Source organism: Dendroctonus ponderosae, unplaced genomic scaffold (assembly GCF_020466585.1).
Source record: "Dendroctonus ponderosae isolate FM_Combo_2020 unplaced genomic scaffold, Dpon_F_20191213v2 Dpon_F_20191213_293, whole genome shotgun sequence".
Classification (NCBI taxonomy): Eukaryota; Metazoa; Arthropoda; class Insecta; order Coleoptera; family Curculionidae; genus Dendroctonus; species Dendroctonus ponderosae.
In genome coordinates, this window is record NW_026018501.1 from 1 (window position 1) to 24,210 (window position 24,210).

Sequence of the window (24,210 nt, forward strand, 5' to 3'; positions counted from 1 at the left end):
ACACGATGTGAATGGCTTACACCGTACCAGTTACTCTGGCGAAAAAATTACCGTTTGGGCTGATGAATCGGATTGTTTGATGATGGTGAAGAAAATAAGAGAGCGAACCAAATCGAAATTTACTTGCGTAATTAGCACTGCAGTAGCAGCGAGCATGACGGATTACTTAAAAAGGGTAAGAAGAATAATTCGATTGGAGTTGATTAATTTCTATTTGATATAATTATGCATAAACATGTATGCTTAAAGCACATGCCAGTATAAAGTAGAGCTGTTGAAGATTTAATTTTTTTTCAAGCACTGAATTAACAACAATTAGCTTATCCCAGTTTTTTTTATTTCAGAACAAGTTACCTGTACCAGAACAGACATCTGGAGTAATGGCATTACTTCTGCACTTCCCATCAATAGATCCAATTAAACCTGTCGTATTAGAGAATAAAGCTGCTGGTCTTTGCTACTCGCTACCATGCCATACATCCAACAATATATTGGATTTCTTACGAAATGTTACAGCATCAATGAACGAACAGTTAAAATACACCGATGCCATCGTAAGTATAAAGTTATCTGCTTCTAGAGGGCCTCTTAGTGTCTATTCCAACTAATCTAAGATATTCATTTGTCGACATGTACGGGAGTGAGCACATAAGTTCTATATTGTTTAGACTGATGCGTATTTTCAAAACCAAAATTTTTGTTGGCTATTTTGCATCAGTTTTGTGTCTTTTTAAACAGACAGAATTTCCTGATGTCTTTTACTACGAATGGATAATTATCTTATCTTTCTATAAAGAACGAATTTTTGCAMATTGCGAATTATGAAAGATTTGCCAACAAAAAATGTTWGTTTTTTGTACTGGCRCACTGTCCATGATCTGTTCAGTAGCTAAYTTATCCAAAAWAGTTMAAAAWWWTTAATTTTTAGAATATTTWCAGCTKTCAGTTCAAATCCAACATGATAAGTTGTAGATTATTTYGCWGGYCAATAAATATCAYCTGACCTTCCTTCGCTSATAATCAATATTTTTTAATGTAGTCATTGCMAATTAATATATGTATMARCCTAAATTATAATAAAAATAATTTWAYKTACAGGGTGATTTRTAGACAGGTGTTTTGTACAYCGAAAAATGTGTATGAAACTTTATTTATAACTTTATTAATAAMCCATTTTAATGCAATTTGCTCAAATACWAGGAAACTGTGTTAAAAATCGACGTCATACATTTAATTTTTGTTACATTTTGCATATAGAAAATTAACGAAATGGAAGCATTTTTTACAAATAAATCCCCATTCGTTTCTTGCAAAAGCTTTCATAGTTTAACAGTTTGGACTTGAAACATTTTTGTTTGTTTTGTCGACACACTTATTGTCGAATGAAAATATATTTGTAAGTCTGGAATTGGTTTAGCTGCTCACTTTCGCAATAGGAATTGTTCATTGCCATTTTTTCTAAAACTTTAATTTTTTTGTCAATAAGCTAAATTTTTCGTAATTCATTTCACCATTATCGGCTTGACTAGAATTATATCTTCACAATTATATTGTCTATTTAGATTTCCTCCTTGCTGCTCAGATACGCAATGGGTTTTGTGCCAGTTAAATTTATTGACAATTATTTGGGATTCGACGCTCAAACTTTCCTGCTCACCAACATACCAGGTGGTTCTAGAATCGAGATGTTTGATGGATGCATTTTGGAAAAAGTGGTCCCTGTAGCTCCCAATGTCAAAGGAATTGGTAAGCGAAAATAATAATATTTTACATTAAATAGCGAAAATTTATGAGTAAACACTTGAATGCAAGTGTTTCTTCATAAATACAAATTACGACATGCTTTGTTTCCTTTAATCCCATCAGACATGCATTTAGTCTTGAATACTGTTAGCTAACTGAAGGATTAAATCGTCAACAAGGTTGAATTTATCATTATACATATATGTGTTTATTGCAGGCATTTCATTCGGAATTATCAGTTATGATAATAAACTCCAAATCGGTGTAACAGTAGACAAAGCTATAACTACCAACCAAGAAGAAGTACAAAAAATTGCAAACGACTTCTTTCGAAATATTCGCCTTCTAGACGTTGCATCTAAAAATAGTTGCTGATTTAGCTGAAACTTTAATTTATATTATTTTTTATGTGCTAGTTATGTTTATTAATAGTATGTAACTGTGAATTTTATAGGATTAGAATATTTATTAAAACTAGAATTTAGTTCAATGTCTTTACACATGCTGACGTCTTTTTATCTAATGTAGGTTTATGAAGGAAATGAACTGTGAATAAAGAAGAGATATTTGAAAATATAACACTTTCATTACTTAACAGACCCCTAAGGATAAATCACCTAGTTTACCGAACTATTTAGGAATTATAATTTTTGAAGTTAGTTGAGTTAATAACTCAAAATACAGATGTTTACAAAAAAATAATTATATTTACTATATCAAGAAATACAGTAACAACAAATATAGCTATATTAACTCATTCATTCAAGAGGAATTAGTTTGATTTATGTGGTTATTATTACCAATTTTATTATTATGGCTGATCGAATCGTAAGTTATTAACATTGGTAAGTTCCGTAATTCTAATATGACATTTTTCACAAGTATTTTAAGTATCACAAATGTAATTTTTTTACATTCCCTTCTTATGTATGGACAAAATATTTCGTTGCTGTTATCACTGCATACATTGATAAACCTAATTAAATACTGAACTTTTGACATTGTGTAATGCAACTTTGTATTTGCGGAATTATGAAAGCAGTTATTGCAATAACACGAATGTTTTCTTAATTCTTTTTCCTTAACCTTTCCCTCAGAAAAATCGTATTAAATCTGACTAAGTCGAAGCAGGGCAGCCGCAGCCCCATTTAAGAGCCTACACATATTAATAATAAACTCAAAATTTGCAGCGGCATGCGTGAAACATATTTACTACTAATAATTATAATAATTCCGGGGTAATTCGTTCGATAAAATCCTTCCGTGCAAACTGCCAACATATTTTCAAATCACTGATGTTAGAGAGCCTTCTCAATTAATTTTATTTAAACCTACTTTCGACTACATCAGTTTTCTTAATGTCAAGCATCCCGAGTACAAGGACAAAAATAGTCGCATTGCAAACACAATTACTGCAATATTTGTAARAAGACCGCTGAAGATATATGAAGAAATAAAAAAAAAGAACAAAATAAAGCACCAAATGCCGTCAAGATGAGTTTCCTTTCTTACAAAGGCAATTTGATCCAGAAACTTGACCGCACAATGTATTATGCGGAAAAACCAATTAACCAATATTTAGAGAAATGTATAATAAATATTTATAATTAGAAAATTGACAAAAAAATTTTTTTAATGTCGCAAATATGCTTTGATGTTTACACCGTGAAGACCATTTGAGACAAATATCTTCAAGTATTATCTATCAATAACGTGAACTTAGCACCAATAAAGTCTGGCACTTCATTTAGCCTGATAAGACGTATAAATAATAAAATAATTTAAGTAAGAACTCATTCAATTTTCAATAGTTTGTGTTTAACCGTTGGAAGAGTTATATCAAAATGGTAAGACTTGTATTAAAACAAAATAACATAAATAAATATTAAAACTGTGTTTGGATTTAAATATAAAAGCTACAGTTTCTCATTAATTATTGCAACTTTATTTATTAAACTTTGTGCTGCTCAAGATATTCCAGAGACCGGGATTTATTTTGCCACTCCTGAAAACTCGAAATTTTCTAGTTATAATTATTTAATTTAAACTTATAAATTTTTTAAGCTGTTTAATTTTAGTTAGCTGTTCATTTCGGTGAAAATAATCGCAAAACTAAATATTAAATATAAAAAAATAAGCTAAAGGAAAGCATCACAATTTTACAAATATTGCAATGAAAACTTGCAATGTGCAAGTTTTCCAAATTAAAACAGTATTAATTTTTTTCGAGTTTAACTACTAGATCATCCAAAAGGAAAAGACTGCTTGAACAAAATTTACAAATATGTATTTGGAAAAATACCTCAGCCGATTTTTTAAACTCATTATAGTTCACCAAATAAAATAAAATAATAATATACAGTATAACAAATATTGTACAGGTATTAAAGTATGTTGTATGTGTATATACACTAAACAAACGGATAAGTAATTCAGTTAGTTAAGCACACGTTTAGTAACGTGTATTTGGTTTCAAAATTTTTTCTATAACAATATATATTTTTTTATTTCAGACATCACCGCAACTAAACCTATTGAAGACTTTGTTCATAAATATTGTGGGATGGATTGTCTTACTTCCTGTTGTGGCGATTTTCGCCGTATATAGGAAAATAGTTGATATAATACTACGGATAATACATGGCAAATTGTATGGGGGCCTATTCAACTTGAATGATACGGTTTTCTTTTGGACTGATGTTTCACCTTTTTTTCTGACCACCGTATTATATATTAAGAGTAAAAGCGAAATTGATCTCTTAAACAAGGTGCAAATTGTAATAAGGAAACAGGTAAAACAATCCACTAAAATCTACCAATTTAATTTATATTAGCAAATAAAAAAGCAAGTCACTACAAACTACAATAGTGCAACCATCTTGCTTCTATATATGTATTTACAACTATGTGATACGATGTAATAGGATAGAACTACTACTATTGGGAATATAAATTGATTTAAAATACTTGAATACCCACACGAAATGATAAAGCGTGTCTAAAGAAGAGCCTAAAACATAATTGAAATTGGATCGCTACAGTTTCCGTCTGGTTTGGATATCTAGTTAGAGATTCTATTATTATACATCTCTGTATCAATGTGTTTTTTATTACTTATCTTGCGATTGAACAAGCAAAAGGCATTTTGCCTTAAACACTGAAAAATATAATGCAATATAAAAAATGTAGGTATATATTTAAAAACTGTCTTTAGATATTTGGTAATTCAGACGCGTATCCGAAACTAACAGGAACAAAGTACTCATTTGGAGGGTATTCTTACTGGAAGAAGTATGGCTGCAAGCCAGATTCTGTGGTAAAATCTTTGAAACTGCCAAAGAGTGGAAAATTCAATGAAGAATACTTGAAGAAAGCTACTGCTGAAATCATTGAAACTAAAATCGATAACAATGACTCTGTATTGTGGAACTTCTATATCAGCGAAAAACCGCTTGAAGATTTTAGTTCGGTGAGTGATAACCTAAATTAATAGTAATTTTATATATTTATAATGTGTAACGACCTTAACAGGTGATAAAAGTAGCGGATGAAAGAGCAAGGATATAATACTTACAATTAAGCTTGCAAACATTACTCATAATTCGTTAAACTAAAATGACTCCTGGCTCTTTCAACTCGTTTTCTGATTTCCTGAGTGAAGTCATTGTTGTTATTGACGCTCATTCCCTGGTAGTCATACTTTTGCACTCGTTCTATGGGGCTATCATGTATGTAGATGCCACCGCTGACCCTCCGTTTTTTTCGAGATAATGATAAATTGAGTTTTCTTAACACTGAGTGTCAGACCCTTTTCCGCACTTGCTGTAACTACCTTGGTTAAAATTTGTTGAAGGTCTATTAAAGTTTCTGCGATTAGAACCGTATCGTCTGCATACCCAATATTATTTATAGGCCTTCCGTTTATTTTTATACCTATCTATTCTTCATTTAGCGCTTTTTTCATAATCTCTTCCGAGTAAATGTTAAATTGCAATGACGACATCACGCAACCTTGCCTAACCAGAGATTAGTTGACTACTACTAATCTCTGGCCTAACTTCCCTTTTAATTTGGACTTCGTCGGTTATACAGTTTCAACTCGAATCTCTGCTCTCTTTGGCTATAGTAAAGATTCGTTATTGTTCTTACGGGTATTAAGCTGTTTTTCCAGTAATATCTCGACAAGTTGGTCGTCTCTGACTTTATCGAATGCTTTATGATAGTCTATAAAACATTCATACATCCTGTTTTACATCTAAACTCCTTGGAACTAAGATATTAAAAGCAAACAGTGCTTCTCGAGTTCCCTACCCACTTCGAAACCCAAATTGTGTTGCTCTGATCTCTTTCTCCAGTCTTTTGTGTATTTTATTATATATAATGTTGAGAAAAATCTTCAGCGTGTGTGATTGTGCGATAGTCCCTGCATTGCCTGGCATGTGCTTTTTTCTGCAGGGAAACAAACGCCAACATCAGCCAGTCTTGCGGTATTATATTATTATATTTTCCGTTCGGGCGTTCGTAATGTTGAAGATATTTAGCACAAACTAAGAACATTCAGTAACATTCCCTTTTACCACTCCGAACTTTTTTGTAGTAGGTACGCCACTGAAGCCTAACAACATGTTCGTAAATTCCTGGTTAAATTTAGTAACTTTTTTGCCAATTTAGTCTCTTCTATTTCTGCCAGCTTTACCAGTTATTTGCAAAATAAATTATTAATACATAACTGCCATGTAATTTTTAAGCAAAAATGCTTGATTTGTGGTCTCCTACCGACTCCTGAGTAGCTGTTTATACCCCGACGTTGCTGATGCATTAAAGCTATAGTTTATATTTAAATTTTACAATGTTGCATGATATCTCCATATTTAATTGAAATTGCCCAACATTGACCCGAAAAGTAACATTTGATTTGGCGGAGTGAATGTTTAGATAAATCTACTAGTCTATGACCTATTCATAACCGCCTACGCCTATTTACTTATTACAATTAGTTCTATTGTTGTTTAATGTTCGGCTGTACACAGCGACACTTAATTTTGAGTATTTCGATACAAGTGAAACATTTTTAAAATCATGTAATTTCAATTATTAGGTTCACTTTTTTGTATCAATTGAAGTTACCTGTTGTATTATTTTTAGGATGGTTCCTATTGTTATCCCATAATAGCTAGATTTCATCACTCCATCGCCGATGGTACTTCGCTGGTTGCCCTGTTTATTCGGCTCTTTGGTGACAGTACAGCCCAAAATTATACCGAAGAATTATTTAAAAAATTAATAAAGCCACCTATTGCCCATCATCATCAAGCAGGAATCGAGCCGCTTGAAATATTAGTAGTAAATTGTTTAAATTAATTACTGTCCCTCAAAATTTAACTCAGTTAATAATTTCAGAAAAAAATTATTGGAACCATTAATTTTTCGTTCGATCTTGTGTTTTTCGCATTTGGAAGACTCATTCAAAATGGTCAGTTGCGGGAACACGATGTGAATGGCTTGCACCGTACCAGTTACTCTGGAAAAAAAATTACCGTTTGGGCTGATGAATCGGATTGTTTGATGATGGTGAAGAGAATAAGAGAGCGAACCAAATCGAAATTTACTTGCGTAATTAGCACTGCAGTATCAGCGAGTATGGTGGATTACTTTAAAAGGGTAAGAAGAATAATTCGATTTATGAAAACCTAATTTTGGCATTTTTATACAGTTGTGTTCATTTATGAAACGGGAAAAACTTTCATGGAATATAAAAGTCTCCTGCTAAAGCAAGTCAAGTTTAATCGAATACATCGTATATTAGGTTTACAAATTATTAAAATACAATATTCAGTAAGATAAAGTAAGTCTTTTTTTTAGATCAAGATATTTGCACAATTGATCAACTTCGCCAATTTTTCCTGATCTGGATATCTTTAAGTGGCCTTATTTAATATGAGCGATGATTCCTGATTACCTAAGCCCCATTAAAAAAAACACGACAATTAATTGATTTGAGCTAATATCAAAAGTTATTTGATTTTAAAACAAGGAAAACCAAAATGTGATCCTGTGTGGCGCCAGGACATAGCAAACATTTTTCGGCAGAAAATAGTTTCACATTTTAAATTTTAACACTATTTTACGTCTTCCATTTATTCGAATCTCTCTTCGTTTACGACATAAAAAATAAATCTCCATCATACCATTCAGCAATTTAAATTTAACGAAAGTGATGTACCTATAGATATTTTTCAAACAGATTACAACTGTTTTTGATAAAACAAATAAATGTTACAGAATTACATATCTATGCATTATTATTACGCTCCCTTTATACTGAAAATGAATGATTTTAGACTCATACTCATAGAAACTTTAAAACGAATGTACTTTGTTTCAGTTCTCTTTAGCAATAAATTCTATTCTGTTTCAAGTTCACAAAAACATTGATTTTTTTGTAGCTATACTTGAAGTAATTAACAATATCTTGAATCGTTCATATCTTACAGCTCGCTACGAATTGGCCGACAAACTATACTATTTCCATTTTACTTTATTACGAACTGACTTGTGTATGGTTGTTTTATTTATTTCAGAATAAGTTACCTGTACCAGAACACATATCTGGAGCAATGGCATTACTCCTGGACTTCCCATCAATAGATCCAATTAAACCCGTCGTATTAGACAATAAAGCTGCTGGTCTTTGCTACTCGCTACCATGTCATACATCCAACAATATATTGGACTCCTTACGAAAGGTTACAGCATCAATGAACGAACAGTTAAAATACACCGATGCCATCGTAAGTATAAAGTTCTCTGCTTCTATAGGGCATCTTATTGCCTATCCCAATTAATCTCAGATATGCATTAATTGACGTATATGGGAGATTGTACATAAAATCTTCATGGTTGAGAGAGTAAAGCATCATTTTTGCATCTTTATAACGCAGGGTTTCCCAAACTTGTCCGATAACGGAACACTATCCAACTCCAGAAATTTTAAAGGAACACTTACTTTATTACGAATCGATAACGAATGCTCATATTTTTCTAGATCGAATGCTACGACACACTTCGGCGCAAGCTGTTATAACTCCAATTATAGTAAGGGAAATCAATTAGAAAAAGCTATCTTGGTGTTTAGCAAACCTGCTATCGTGTTCAAAATATACCTAATAAAAAAGTGTCTATGTTACAAAATTCTTAAATCATTTTTTTGAAGAATATCGAATTATTTGCAAATGATGAAAGATTTTTTGACTTTTGCCAACAAAAAATGTTTATTTTTTTGTATTGACGTTCAAATACAAAAACACAAATATTCTTTTGCCAACAGTCAGTAAATTAATAAATTTATCAAATTAATTTAATAGAGTGTGATATATAGAAACGTGCTTCGTACACCAGAAAACGTGTATGAAACTTCATCAGATTCTCTCGTTCAAAGGAGACTCATTATTATTATTTCTTTTGATTAAACAGGAATTTTTAAATGGCCCTCTCTATTTTCTGAGGCACATGTGATTAATACTTTACACAGAGTTATTATTTATTAATAGCCTATTTTATTGCGATTTGATAAATATCAGAAAACTGTTTTAAAAATCGACGTCATACATTGAATCTGTTAAATTCTGCATATAAATAATTAACGAAATGGAAGCGTTTCTTTACAAAGAAATTCCAATTGATAGCTAATTCCTTTTTTGTTAAAGCTTTGACAGTTTAACAGTTTTGTCGACACCTTTATTGCTGATTAAAAAATAATCTTTTAAGTCTGATATTGTTTTACCTGGTCATCTTCGAAATAGCAATTGTTCATGGTAATTTTCCCAGAAGCTTTATTTTTTTATCAATAAACAAAGTACATATTCCGTAAGAAACGCAAACTTCTTATCATTAACGGCTTGATAGATTGAAATAAAGCACAATCATATCATCTATTTAGATTTCCGCCTGGCTGCTCAGATATGCAATGGGTTTTGTGCCAATTAAATTAATGGAGAATTATATGGGATACGACGCCCAAACTTTCATGCTCACCAACATACCAGGTGGCTCTAGAATCGAGATGTTTGATGGATGCATTTTGGAAAAAGTGGTTCCTATAGCTCCCAATGCCAAACGAATTGGTAAGTGGAAATAATATTATCCTTTATATGTAGGTATAGGGAAAACTACTTGCATATGAGTAAGCACATTCATAAAGACAAATTACAATTATGTAGCATAACGTGGTCATGTAACACTGTTATAGCTAGATGCTGAAATAACTGAGCTTCGTCCACCCTTAAGTTAGTGATATGAACTCGTGGAGTAAAAAAGAAGCGCTGCTTGTTGCAGCGGCGTGCGTTATTATTTTTCAGGGTGAAATAAGCTTTTGGATTCGTCGTGCCCTGAGGTCGAGAAACATATGTAGTAGAAGCAATCTTTTACATGATCTTAAAAGAGATGATAGTGGTGCTTTAAATCGTGGTGAATCATTTAGGAGAAGCTTTCAAAATTTTTGTAGAATTGGTGATGCAGATTTGGAATATATTTTAACCCTAATTGGTCCAAAAATACACAAATAGTGTGCAGACTTTAAATCGTCAACAAATATTGAAGTTAACAATAATAAATGTATATTTCAGGAATTTCCTTTGGAATTATCAGTTACGACAATAAACTCCAAATCGGCGTAACAGTAGACAAAGCTATAACTGCAAATCAAGAAGAAGTACAGAAAATTGCAAATGACTTCTCTCGAAATATTCGACTTCTCGACGCTGCATCTGAAAAACGTTGCTGATTTAACTGATACATAATTTCATATTATTTGTTATGTTTATTAATAGTATTTAACTGTGAATTTTATAGAATCAGAATATTTATTAAAACCAATTTGAAATAAAAGAAGTGTTATTTAAAAATACACCTTCATTACTTAATAGACCCCTAAGGATGAATCACCCACTTTGCCAAACTGTTTAGAGAAATTATCGTTTTTCGCGAACAGTTTTGTAACGTAGTTTGTTTACTGCGTTAGTTTGATTTCTTGAATTCTCCGGTGCATTTGTTTATGTAAACAAACGTTTTATTATCGTACTTCTCGCAAATCGTTAGAAATATAACGACTATATTTACAATATCAAAAAGCGGCGATCTAACAGAGCCCTTAAAACATTTTTACTTACAATACGGTCTCCTTGCTGGGTGTCTTGAAAAACTTACCAATTTCCTTGAAGCTTTTTGATCGTTCGTAATTGAAATCAAACAAACTCACTAAAATAATGGCTGTATTACAAAATAAGTTAGAAAGTTTACCATTTGCATTTCCAACACAACAATAGTGGATGCAACTTTTACAGTAAACCTCTCGTAAAAATTAACAGTAATTATTATTATTCTCTCGTAAACCGCAATTCTCGTTTCAACAATTAAAATTCAATTTTCCTATACATTATCCAAATTCTCGTTACACTTTCTTGTTGTTTCAAGCTGATGCTTTCTAGTAATATCTTCGCATAACGTAGCGATGGATTTGCATTCCTGGGATTTCTGCTCGATTAGGGCTTCCATAGATAAAGTTTTAATTTTTAATCTTTTGATCATAGCTTGCTGCTTTGCAATATCATTTTGATAGTTTTCCTTTTCTTGACTGAGCCGATTTTGTGACCTTAAACAAATAAACACTAAAAATTTCGAATGAAAATACTTCCTAAGATTCCATAATTTCAGAGTACATATATCAAAGGTTGCTGGAAGGACTATTAAGACTTGTCCGTCCATGAGTTGAACTTTCAGTTTTCGGGTCGCCGCCGCCTGAACAGCATTGAACCTGAAGCGAACACTCCTCTGAGGATGCTGACCATGCATTCCGCCGAAACGTTGGAACGAAAATCCTACAGGCTGCGGCTAATAAGAATGTTAAGACTAACGCAAGATCTTAACATGCATAGTCCTGTTATAAAACTAAGATAAAACCCGAAAAAATTGTACGAAGGTTAAGCTTACTGCATTAGCCCCACTGCTTATTCAGTTAAAAATTATGTATGTACTTACTAAATAGTTCTATATTTGTACTTACTTTTTGTTGCTCTCGAACTGGTCCTCAATACGCTGACATTTCTCTCGTATATTAGATAATTGAGTTTCGATATTTTTTATATTTGATTTCGTTATTTCTTCATTCTGTTTGAGGCTCTCAATAAGGGCCTGAGCTTTTCCATACCTTCTGTAATAAACAATATAAATACAGTTTTTCCAAGAATAGGAAAAAATAATAAGACGTGTGGTTCATGTAAGTAATTTAGTTAAATCTATTAATCCATATAAAAAATATAGGGAAATATACGAGAAAAGATAATATTTTATAAAATATACAACTAAACTGCAAATTTCACGCACAAGCGATTAACGGCTTTATCAAACACCCAAGTAATTATTCATCACTTAAACATAAACATATTGGACAATCACAAAATATTGGATTATTTTTGAACAATCAATTGATTTTGAAAATAAAAAAACTAAGTTGAATAATTAAAAGTTAACCTTCAGTACTAGCAACAAATACCAATTCAGAAAGAAATATTTTGTTTCAAAATATGGTTTTTTCTGAATACGTCGATAAACATTTATTGAGTGTTCTACCAACGACAATTTTTTTTACAATAAAACCATTGTATTTAAAATACAATTGCAGATTGTTTCAATCAACGCTGATCTAGGTCGTTTCGCTGAATTTATATGAAATATCCGCACATTCAAAGTAAGTTCGATATTAAGAAAATTAGCTTGCAATGTTAAATAACGATTAATTATTACAATGCACACGAATTATTTTTAGACGACGAATGTTGATTTTAAATGTACTGAACTGAATTTTATCTAAAATTCCTACTTACTGCATGGCACTAGCCAATCTAGCTTGTGCGTCCGTCAGAGGTTTTTCCATTTCCTTAGATGCGTGGATAGTCAGAGCTACCTTTCTGTTTTGAGAAGAAACTAGTAGCTGATATTGTTCTGAAATGTTTCTAAAAAGTGCAAAGTGTCACTTATAGCAAGCTTATCGGTATTTTAGATTCGAAAAAATATATATTAAACTTACTGGCATTTTTTAAGCTTTCCTACTTTTGCCTCAACGTCCAATACATTTACAAGTATAGTTTGGTCAGCTTGAGCAATATTTTTTCTGATTTTATCCGCATTAATGACGAGCATATCAGTTTGCTTAGTTAATTCATTGAATTTCTTAGTAAGCTGCTCGACAATATTTTTACTGTTAATCTGTGAAGCATCTTTATTTCCCAGTAGTAAATCGTTAACTTTCTTGTGTACTACTTCAAGACGGAGAGGCACACCTGATATTTTAGACGATGCCTCATGCTCAGTTATTATCCGTTTCATAACATTTAGTGTTTGGTTTATAAGATGCGCATCTGATGTTTTATCTGCGGTTTCAGACAATCCATTACATTTAGTATTCACAGGATTTTCAACAACTACACTTTGCCTTAAAGGGGATAAAGATTTTCCAGCATCTATGCTTGACTTTATTAGTGGAGCAGCTGATTTTTCAATCGGTTTATTCACAAACACATTTGATGTTTCAGAGATTATATCATATTCCGTAATTATACGTTTGGCAGCATCTATAGTTTCGCTTTGTAGAGTAGTAGTTAATTTTTCAGGCAAATCTTTATAATTATTAACTAAAGGGTCCTGAACTCCAATCGTTTGATTTATAAGGGGTGCGCTTGTTTTTTTGGAAGATTCGTCCTTTTCGGCAGTCATACTTTCCTCGACATTTTTCATTTCAGTTCCAAGGAAACTTTCTGAAATGTCTTTCTTTTTTTGGTTTAGAGGGGTACTAACTGATTTTTCAGGTGAATCATTACATGTAGTAACTGAAAAATTTTCAACATGTTGAGTTTGGTTCATAACGGTTGCATCTCGTTTTCCAGGTGATTCTTCCTTTTCATGAGTTAAACGTTTCTCAACATTTATTGTTTTATTCCCAACCAGTTCATCTGAAATTTCAGTGACTTTACCATCTCCTATAATGATAGGTCTATCCATTGTTATAGTTTGGTTTAGATCAGTTGGATCTGATATTTCAGGTGAATCACTATGTGTGGTAACTGAACTATTTTCAACATGTATAGTTTGGTTCATTAAGCGTGCATCTCTTTTTTCAGGCGATTCATCATTTTCAGAAATTATAAATTTCTGAGCATCTATTGTTTGATTCCCATGGAGTCCATGTGAAATTTCGACAACTTCGCCATCGTCTCTAATTATACGTTTATCCATAGTTATAGTTTGGTTTAGATCAGTTGTATCTGATTTTTCAGGTGAATCACTATATGTTGTAAGTGAAATATTTTCAACACGTAGAGTTTGGTTCATAAAGCGCGATTCTCTGTTTTTGGGTGATTCCGCTTTTTCAGGAAGAATGCATTTGTCGGCATTTATTCTATGACCTCTAAGAGATCCATCTGAAATGTCGACGACTTTACTATCTTCTCTAATTACAGGTTTATCCATTGTTATAGTTTGGTTGAGATCAGTTGTATCTGATTTTTCAGGTGAATCACTATATGTTGCAAGTGAAATATTTTCAACACGTAGAGTTTGGTTCATAAAGCGCGATTCTCTGTTTTCGGGTGATTCCGCTTTTTCAGGAAGAATGCATTTCTCGGCATTTATTCTATGACCTCCAAGAGGTCCATCTGAAATGTCGACGACTTTACCATCTTCTCTAATTACACGTTTATCCATAGTTATAGTTTGGTTGAGATCAGTAGTGGCTGGTGAATATGCACTAATTGAAATATTTTCAGCACGTACAGTTTTGTGCATGAAAGATGAATCTCGTTTTTCAGGAATGATAAAATTCTCAGCATTTATTGTTTGATTCCCATGGAGTCCATCTGAAATTTCGAGGACTTCACCATCTTCTCTAATTATAGGTCTATCCATAGTTATAGTTTGGTTTAGATCAGTTGTATCTGATTTTTCAGGTGAATCACTATATGTAGTAAGTGAACTATTTTCAACACGTAGAGTTTGGTTCATAAAGCGTGCTTCTCTTTTTTCGGCTGATTCCGCTTTTTCAGGAAGAATGCATTTCTCGACATTTATTCTATGACCTCTAAGAGATCCATCTGAAATGTCGACGACTTTACTGTCTTCTCTAATTACAGGTTTATCCATAGTTATAGTTTGGTTGAGATCAGTAGTGGCTGGTGAATACGTACTAATTGAAATGTTTTCAGCATGTACAGTTTTGTGCAGGAAAGATGAATCTCGTTTTTCAGGCGATTCATCCTTTTCAGGAATTATAAATTTCTCGGCATTTATTCTATGATTCCCAAGGAGTCCGTCTGAAATTTCAACGACTTCACCATCTTCTCTAATTATAGGTTGATCAATAGTTATAGTTTGGTTTAGATCAGTTGTAACTGGTTTTTCAGGTGAATCACTATATGTAGTACCTGAAATATTTTCAACACGTAGAGTTTGGTTCATAAAGCGTGCTTCTCTTTTTTCGGGTGATTCCGCTTTTTCAGGAAGAATGCATTTCTCGACATTTATTCTATTATTCCCAAGGGATCCATCTGAAATTTCGACGACTTTATCATCTTTTCTAATTTCAGGTTTATCCATAGTTATAGTTTGGTTGAGATCAGTAGGCGCTGGTGAATACATACTAATTGAAATGTTTTCAGCACGTACAGTTTTGTTCATGAAACATGAATCTCGTTTTTCAGGCGATTCATCCGTTTCAGGAATTAAAAATTTCTCAGCATTTATTGTTTGATTCCCATGGAGCCAATCTGAAATTTTGACTCCTTCGCCTTTGTCTCTAATTATACGTTTATCCATAGTTATAGTTTGGTTTAGATCAGTTGTACCTGATTTTTCAGGTGAATCACTATATCTAGTGATTGAAATATTCCCATCACTTGTAGTTTGATTTATCAAGGGAGCAGCTGGTTTTTCAGGCGATTCATACTTTCCAGTAGTGATGCTTTGCTCTACATTTATCATTGGAGGGCTCAGGAGTGCATCTGATATTTCAGTCACCTTATCATCTTCTCGAATTGCAAGTTTTTCGAAATTTATAGTTTGGTTTAGCGAAGAAGTATCGGTTTTTGGATGTAATTCATCATGTTCAGCAACTAACTTATTCTCGACATTTACCTTTTGACTTTGAAAAAATGCATCATCTGCAATTATAGGTTTTTCCACATTTACAATTCGGTTCAGAAGGAAAGCGCTCGTCTGTTCAGTTGATTTATTACTTATGGTGATGGCGGTCTTCGCTAAGGGTGCGTTTGATATATCAGACTTATCATTAAATTCACTAATTCTCGGATTCTCAACATTTATAATTTGATTTCTAGGGAGCGCGTCTGATATTTCAGGCAGTTTCCCATATTCTGTGTCTACAGCATTCTCAACATTTATAGTCTCGTTTACAAGCGATATATCTGAATTTTCAAGTGATTCATCATAGTCAACAAGTCGCTTTCCAACACCCACCGGTGCAACTGAAATTTCTGCCGATTCATCATATTCAGTTATTAAACTGTTTTCAACGTTTATGGTTCTATGTAGTGCAAGTGCATTTAGTGTTTCCGGTGGAGTATCATCTTCTGTAATTATAGGTCTATCAACATTTATTGTTTGATTCAAAACGGAAGAATCTGACCTTTTTATTGATTCATTATAGTCAGTAATTTTAGGTATTTCAACATCTATACTTCGGTTCATAAGGGGTGTATCTGATATTTTAGGGAGTTCGCTAGGTTCAATAATCGAAGACTGGTCTACATATGTGGTTTCGATTACAAGTGGTGATATGGAAGTTTCCGACGATTCATCATATTCAATAATTAAACCTTTCTCAATATTTACGGCATGCTTTTTAATAAGTGCATATGATATTTCAGATAATTTAGCATCCTCAGTATCGCTAATATATTTCCCATCAATTATAGTCTCATCCAGAGAACCCGTATCTGACATGTCAAGCGATTCATCAACGTCGCAAATTATAGGTTTCTCAAGATCTATACTTTGATTGAGAGTCCTTGCCAGGATTTCCATTGCGTCTTCAGACTCATCAGGAACAAGATTAGAATTTGATCCCTCGGAAGTATTAGAGTGAAAACTGTCACTTGAGGTTTCAGATGAAGCTAGCTCAAAGTTTGAACTTAACTCTTCATTAGGATTTAATATGTTCGCCCAAGACGAATTTCCACCTTCAACGGTTTGCAAATTTGCATAAGATCTCATTAAATATTTGTCATTTTCACAACTATCACCACTAGACAAAGGATCAACAGAGCACGACATATTATCTGTTGCGCTTGATGAGATTTCAAAAGTATAATCCGCCTGTGGGTCAACAAAACAGATTTCATTTTTAGTACAGTCGGCATTAAAATATGTTTCTTCCACAATCCCATTTTCCGCGCTCATGTTACAATATCCTGAAGTATCTGCCACACCTTTAAGGAACAAATTTCAAATATTAAAACCAACTTTATATTCTTCAGGTAGTTAATACACAAGGTGCTTTGAAATTGACGTCATTCCTCTGGAGGGGTTGTAAAAGGATAACGGAAAAATACATTTTTAAAGCTTCTTATCACACGATAATGCATGCAAAAAAGTCCTCTATATTTTATTTATTAATAATTGCAGTTGTTAGTTTATATATAAGGTAGTTGATTGATCTTCAACAGTTTCAAAACTAAAATTTTCAATAGCGTTTTCCAATAACAACTTTTTTAATGTGCCTTACACAACAGAACTACGCCAGTCCTACACGTTATTTTATAACCGCACTTCACAACATCAGTTTTCAACAAATACAAGAATCTTTGGATCTCATATTGCAGTTTGATGTTAAAGAAACTTTTTCTAGTAAAAAATGTTGATAAAACATCATCACTGATTCACCTGCTTCAAACTATTACCTGCGGAATTATTTCAAAAGTTTCAGATTAAGAACAATCTGTGCAAAACCTTTAAATGGTTATTTATTCTATGTTTGCTTTTATCAAACTCAAAACGCTTTTAACCGTTGGCACTATTTCTTCTGTAAATCCCAGTAACCTTTTAAAAGGAGTGACGCCAATTTTAAATCACCAAATATTTATATCTGTATATTCGCAATTATTCCGCATTTTTAATTTACCAGACTCTACTATCTTCTACTAACTATCCTAGTTCCTATCTCCAAACCAAATTCAAGTTGCCATTATTTATTTTGATCAATGAAAACTGAATCTTTCAAATCATGATTAATAGATAATAACATTAAAAGTGCATCTTCTACTACCAATACTCAAGTAAAAACGTTGCCATTTTTTTCGTATTTTCTAACGAATTCTCAGAGGAGTGAAACCAATGTAAAACCATTGTGCCTATTCAATCAATTTTGTATTCATAAAGCGAATATTAGGCAGGTAAAGGTTATAAAATCGTCAAATTACGACAAATTTCCAACATTTCCATTGTGTTCAATGTGTGCTTGTCGTTTTAAAATAGTTGAAATATCTCAGAATAAGTTGCACTACAAACGAACAATTTTTTCTGTTCTAAATGACTTTAGTTTAACTTTACGTTAAGCATTCCATTCTTTTTGTATTTTAGATTATTATAAATTATACATTTTTGTACTAAAGAAAATTCCGTTTATAAATTTAAAGCAGTTCAAATAACCAGAAAATATGTGCCAATCCAAATGTGATGTCATAACTTAAAATTGGGCGAACAATACAACGTTTCGAGTAAAAATATATGAGGTTTGTGTTTATTTTTTGGAATACTCTGTACTTAACGCTAAAACCGATAAAAATAAAATAAAACAGGGGAATTTAGAACCAGAAGCATAGTTGAAAGACACTATTTTATATGAATTCAGCATGACCGAATATGCACGCAAATTACATTTTACGTTCATTCGCCAACCGAAAACTACTATTACACAATGACGCTACATTTATCAATTATATTACAATATGATTTGCTAGATCATCTACAAAAGAATATAAAACTGCATGTAAACTTACCCAAAACTTGTTCTTCAGCATCTGGAGCCCTCAAATCATTCTAAAACAAATCGAAAAAAAAAGGTCTTGATGCAAACACAAGAACATAATCTGTGGAATTGGTGCCTTGCCAAACCAAAACAAATATGTTTTAGTTATGAATTCCCTTTTCCCAGTACATATCCCGAATTTTGTTAGAAGTTGTGCAAATGTGCGTAATTTAAGTCAAGGGTGGAAATAAAGTACACAACACACAGCGGTATTTTTTTCTTAGGCATTAAGTAAAAGCGTAAACATCAAGATACTTAAGTCAAAGACTATAAACATACGTACCATCATCTTTGTAATAAGAAGCCATACAGAAATACAGGTAAATAATAATCGTTAGTAATTTTTTATTTTATATTTCCATCCAGAATCGAGGGGAAGTCGATAGATTACCTATAGATAGATTATCTATCTATCAATAGATAGATACAATACCTAGACCTATGGTATTGGTCAAAACCTTATAAAAATTGAATCATTTCCTTGTTCGAAAGGTTGTAAAACAACACAGGTTCTTTCTTGACTAATTTGAAATCATACTTTATTCATCTTTATACAAACTTTTAGAATCCATAGTTTCTCCGGAAATGTTTGCAAGATTATTTGTGAAGCGTCTTAACAAGATGAATATGCTCACAAAAACAATTAAATCTCAACTACAAACTTGTTTTCGGCATGTCTGGAAGGAACGCAAGAATGTTGAGTCATCAAGTTAATATTTTAGCATCAGGGAACTGAGTAAAAAAAGCAAGTAAATAAAGTAAGTAAAGTAGATAAAGTAAGTAAAGTTCAGGTCATATTGCACAACTTCCAAAAGATCTAACATTATCATGAAGGACAAAAAACTATAACATGAACGGTTAGAATGTAAACTGAACATTAAATTCGATAATATTCAATACAAAATAACTTTTTACAAGCATGTTTACGTGTGATGGTATGGGAATTAATCTCGATTATCTATTACTTTAATTTCCTTGATCAACGGTTTGACATGGAATACAATACACAAAAAACATTGTTTTAGATTAGTCTATATGTTACAGGCTGTATGTGTAAAACCGGCATTATATAAAATGACTGGTCCGCATATAAACGGACTGAAGATTTCAGTTCATATGTGTAACAAACTTGTCCTTCAACAAAGGAACTAGTCGGTTTGTAAAAGAACTAGACTGTTTATATACGGTCCAACTTGGACTAGTCCATTAGTGAACGGACTACAGTCCGGTTAATGCAGACTTTATGCAGTTTTAGCTGGGCATTTATTTTCGTTCTAGCTGGAAGTACCCTTAAAATTGGGTGTAAGAAAAGGGTGGGTTGTTCAAAGATTTCCCTGAAAGATTCCTCAAATCGATTTAATCTCCGGGACATATATATGAAATACCACGTCTGTTTACATACGGTCTGTAACATATCCAATCAACTCACCTTTATATCGTCCATGTCGCGAAAAAGAAAGTGCTATGAGAATTAAATTGAACTAATATAAAAATGTGAACATTAACACAATTCAACAAAGTAGGACATACAAAACTAAATTGCATAAAACAAAGAAACAATAACTGGTATACCAAGAAGTAACTGACAAAACGACTGCTAACTGCTACTGTCACTTGTATTTTGTATTTGAAATTCACAATGACTTTGTAAAATACAAGAAGAGGTTGACAACATTTGTCAATCGGCAACTGCACTCTCCTTCTTCCTCAAAAAGAATTGCTTGTAAAATAAATTTAGCTTGAATAGATTTAATTCATATTTCAGATCAGTTTGTTATTAGTTCGGTATTAAAAGTTAGTAATTTTCGCACGCCTCTTGAACGCCGTTAAGAAAAATATTTATTAGATTTGTAGCTCACTCAACAAGTGGTTCTCCGAATTGTAGAGAAGCAAAACGAATGAATCCTGACCTAACCTCAATATTTGTTTATAGTTGAAAACTTCCAAAGTGCCTTTGGATTTTTTAATTGTAAGTAAATAGTATGGATATGAGAAATTATTTAGGTTTGTGGGTTTTTTCGGTCAATAGATGGTGGCAAAAAAAAGACTATTTTTTCATGGGCCGACGTTTCGACTATATTTAAGTCATTCTCAGGGCTCTAGAAAGGAAAACAGAGGGCTTTTAGCCTTGAGCTTAGTGAAATTGAAACATTTTTTGAGTCAATGACAGTGAAAAATGTAAAACTTAACTTCACAATAGATTAAAATTAGATCGTGACAAACAGGGCATAAAGTTAAAATATCTAACATCTATCACAAAAATATCAAGTCTAGTATTTAAAAAACTAAGTTAAAATCGTCAGGCGGTAATTAACCATAACAGTATTTGTGATGTTACTTCATGTAAGTCAATGTATTTAAAGGAAACGGTTTCATAAAATATTAAATTTTGAAATTAATTGATACATAAAACTTTCAAAAATCCAACTGTGGCGGTATGAGTATGAGCCAATAAGTACATTGTTTCAACTCTTAATTCTGATTTTATGCATTACTGAAACTCCTAAGTTCTGTCTTATGCAGTCTATTACAAACGATAATGGAACAGCAATACTATTTTCAGTTATTTCGATTATGCAGAATTCCGTTAAAATAATTGTGATAGATTATTATATGGAAACACCAAAGCTTGGATTAGACGCAACTTATTCCGAATTTAGATGTTCTTCTGTCAGCCAAGTACCAGTTTTGAGATGTTTTGGTTCCACAAACGACGGTAAGAAAGCCYTCTTACTTAATTTACTAATATACTCATAWACTCCGTACGCTGTAACTATGGTCGCACRTCATGAATCGTCTGTCGAGCGTTGYTGCCGTACCYGCSGTAAATTATATATATATATAAACATAAATACTCCAAGCAGTATTAAATTATCTCAATGCTGTCTCGCTTTTTCTGATTATTCTATTTGGAATAATGGTTTATTTGAAAAGCACAAATATACCGTCAACGCAAAMGTAATTGACAAGTGCATGACCAGTGACAAGTGCARCAAGCAAACGTCATGTGTCTTAAAAAATGTCCGATAAATCTACGATCGATTYGGCAGCATTGTAATTTTTACCAACMTAATRATTTAGYATTCTAAAGTTTTTTCACATTTCCTGATTGCTTGAGGTTCTCCAATGCCCAAAACAAAACCCAAAAAATCGACTTAATTGTTTTTATRTTAGTGGTCAAATTTCGTCACYGATGACGTGCAACCAAAGTTATAGCGTACGKAATATACATACTGTGGTTATACAGGGTGTCCCGTAAGCACATGATCAAAATGATACTGCGATATTTTTTGCATCAAAAGAAGACGATCTGACCTAACTTTTATTAATAAAAAATGTCTGGCTCCTCTGCTATTGATGGTCAATGTTCTTCAAAAAAATTATCTTTTTTGAAATATCGGGAGAATTTCGAAACTCGCTGTGAATTTGTTCTGATGGAAGGCTCATAATTTGATGAAACAATCGAGTTTATCCGTTTTGGACAAATGGTGAATTCTTGAGTCTTGTGATACAAAAACTACCTAGTTTTATTTGGTGGATGAAATCAACTCATTTTTTTTTGGTTGAAATCACTTATTCATAATTTTGTGCTCTTTGTAAAATCTGGTAGCATTACAGTTTTCATAGTTTTTACAAAAAAAATATTTATGTTTGTAATCAATCAATTTGTTGTAATCAATCTCACAAATTCGTTTCAAATGACCATTTCTAATGAAGAAGTGATCGACATGGTTAAAGTATTAGGGTTTTGCGAAGACAACTTGCGTTAAAGCGTACGCGTTTTGCAGTTAATGTCTACCATTGTTAAGAGGCAAGAAAACATATATTTTTTGCTCAAAAACTATGAATTCTACAAGATTTTAGAAAGAGCATAAATGCAATGTGAACAAATGGTTAGTGCATCAACAAAAAAAAATTAGTTGATTCCATCCACCAAATGAAAAGTTCTGGTAGTTTTTGTACCACGACACTTCTTCTCACTTTCACTACTTCTCTGTACTCTACTACAAAACGGCTGAACTCGATTGTTTTATCAAAATATGAGTCCTACATAAGAACAAACTCACAGCGCGTTTCACCAAAATACATCGTACCATTCTCTCGATATTTCAAAAAAGGTAAATTTTTGAAGAACTTTTACGATCAATAGTTAGGCTTACCGTTAATAAAAGTTAGGCCAGACCGTCTGTTTTTTATTCAAAGAATATCGCAGAATTGCGATATGAAATAAATAATTATTTACATTTTCATTATCCGATGTTTATTTGATTGGTTTCAACTAGGGCTCGGAATCAAACTCGAATAATTCGAGTATTCGAAAGGCGAATAATTATGTGTAGTCATAACTCGAATATTCGAATACTCGAATAATCGAATATTCGAATACACCAACATTATCAAACTCACAAGGTGCAAATATCTTTATATGCACTTTGTATACTTTTATAAAATAAATTATTCATATTCTACAAGCATTTAAACAAATATCCATATATTTACAAGCAAATGAAAATAATCATATTTACTCTCCTGCAAATGAATGTAAAATTACGTCTCTGGGTTCTCGTGATACGCGTCATCAACTTTTGCGCGGTCTAAACAATTAATGTGCCGACAAAGGCACTTTTTTATCCGTCGCGGCTAGTTGCCAAAAATGATATGAGATAACGATTTTTCTTCTTGAAAAACGGTGAACGGAAAACGAACACTTGAATATCTAACGAAAACGAATAGAAATACTCGAATATTCGAGTAATCGAATACTCAAATACTCGAATATTCGAATACCCGATTATTCGAATGTTCGAATAATTTTACTATTCGAATAAACCACTAAACGAATATTCGAATATCAGATTTTTAAAAATTCCGAGCCCTAGTTTCAACGCCTAGCGAGATGGAATATCTTCGGACCGCGATTTTGAATAGTGCCAATTTTTAATAGCGATGACGTCGCAGATCTACAGAAAAACCGATTTTTTATATTGGGCCAAAAACGTAAAGCGGCTTTCAATATACGCATGTTACAAGTTGAGCCAGGGACTTAGAACAGTTTTTAAAACTAGCATTATTTTTGAATGTCCGCATTTTACGTGGAAACCAGGAGGCTCTATCACGCAATGACAAGAGTTTTTAAAATATGAGTCAAAGATCGTCAATCTCAAGTCAACATCGATTTGAGGATTCTTAGCGCATCTTGGATCTATTTTCGCAAGAGTATGCAGCATTTTTGAAACGAATTCTAGTCTGAAGTCAAAACGCACAAAACTACTCCCCGATTTTTTTTTGCTTAGCGGGGTATATTAAATACCAATTTTCTCTCTTAAAATGTATGTCCAGGACAGGAGACGATTATGCCCGATATTGTATATTAT

The 24,210-nt window shown here is 32.5% G+C and overlaps 3 protein-coding genes across 5 annotated transcripts; 2 read left to right on the top strand and 1 right to left on the bottom strand.

The window, feature by feature from the left end:
- The first annotated feature begins 6 nt into the window (after positions 1–6).
- Positions 7–2,317, top strand: LOC125503754. Its single transcript, XM_048664504.1, has 4 exons — positions 7–175; positions 345–554; positions 1,563–1,746; positions 1,961–2,317. Exons 1-4 carry the CDS (start codon positions 80–82, stop codon positions 2,116–2,118), a joined length of 648 nt encoding a protein of 215 aa, XP_048520461.1. The 5' UTR covers positions 7–79; the 3' UTR covers positions 2,119–2,317.
- A 1,191-nt stretch (positions 2,318–3,508) lies between these two features.
- On the top strand, positions 3,509–10,629 carry LOC109540475. 2 transcript variants are annotated; one of them, XM_048664502.1, is made up of 8 exons: positions 3,509–3,590; positions 4,257–4,535; positions 4,958–5,212; positions 6,889–7,086; positions 7,144–7,404; positions 8,325–8,534; positions 9,683–9,866; positions 10,368–10,629. In XM_048664502.1, the coding sequence occupies exons 1-8, from the start codon at positions 3,588–3,590 to the stop codon at positions 10,523–10,525; spliced, it is 1,548 nt and encodes a 515-aa protein (XP_048520459.1). In that variant the 5' UTR covers positions 3,509–3,587; the 3' UTR covers positions 10,526–10,629. The 2 variants fall into 2 exon arrangements, with proteins under 2 accessions (XP_048520459.1, XP_048520460.1); XM_048664503.1 differs by lacking the exons at positions 9,683–9,866; positions 10,368–10,629 and adding an exon at positions 8,789–8,942.
- A 369-nt stretch (positions 10,630–10,998) lies between these two features.
- LOC109540474 lies at positions 10,999–20,441 on the bottom strand. 2 transcript variants are annotated; one of them, XM_048664501.1, is made up of 7 exons: positions 20,265–20,441; positions 18,807–18,846; positions 15,042–17,237; positions 12,827–14,606; positions 12,624–12,752; positions 11,804–11,950; positions 10,999–11,392 (listed from the first exon to the last, which is right to left on the bottom strand). In XM_048664501.1, the coding sequence occupies exons 1-7, from the start codon at positions 20,277–20,279 to the stop codon at positions 11,170–11,172; spliced, it is 4,530 nt and encodes a 1,509-aa protein (XP_048520458.1). In that variant the 5' UTR covers positions 20,280–20,441; the 3' UTR covers positions 10,999–11,169. The 2 variants fall into 2 exon arrangements, with proteins under 2 accessions (XP_048520458.1, XP_019764440.2); XM_019908881.2 differs by having other exon boundaries at positions 12,827–17,237.
- Between the last annotated feature and the right edge of the window lie 3,769 nt (positions 20,442–24,210).

Excerpts from the sequence above, each read along its gene's own strand:
- LOC109540474 (XM_019908881.2), bottom strand. Across the intron at positions 12,753-12,826 it reads GGAAAGCTTAAAAAATGCCA|AAACATTTCAGAACAATATC; the intron begins GTAAGTTTAATA and ends TGCACTTTTTAG. Across the intron at positions 11,951-12,623 it reads AGATTGGCTAGTGCCATGCA|AAGGTATGGAAAAGCTCAGG; the intron begins GTAAGTAGGAAT and ends TGTTTATTACAG.
- LOC125503754 (XM_048664504.1), top strand. The coding sequence starts at position 80 with ATGATGGTGAAGAAAATAAGAGAGCGAACCAAATCGAAATTTACTTGC. Across the intron at positions 555-1,562 it reads TAAAATACACCGATGCCATC|ATTTCCTCCTTGCTGCTCAG; the intron begins GTAAGTATAAAG and ends TTGTCTATTTAG. Across the intron at positions 1,747-1,960 it reads TCCCAATGTCAAAGGAATTG|GCATTTCATTCGGAATTATC; the intron begins GTAAGCGAAAAT and ends TGTTTATTGCAG.
- LOC109540475 (XM_048664502.1), top strand. Across the intron at positions 7,087-7,143 it reads AGCCGCTTGAAATATTAGTA|AAAAAAATTATTGGAACCAT; the intron begins GTAAATTGTTTA and ends TAATAATTTCAG. Across the intron at positions 7,405-8,324 it reads TGGTGGATTACTTTAAAAGG|AATAAGTTACCTGTACCAGA; the intron begins GTAAGAAGAATA and ends TATTTATTTCAG.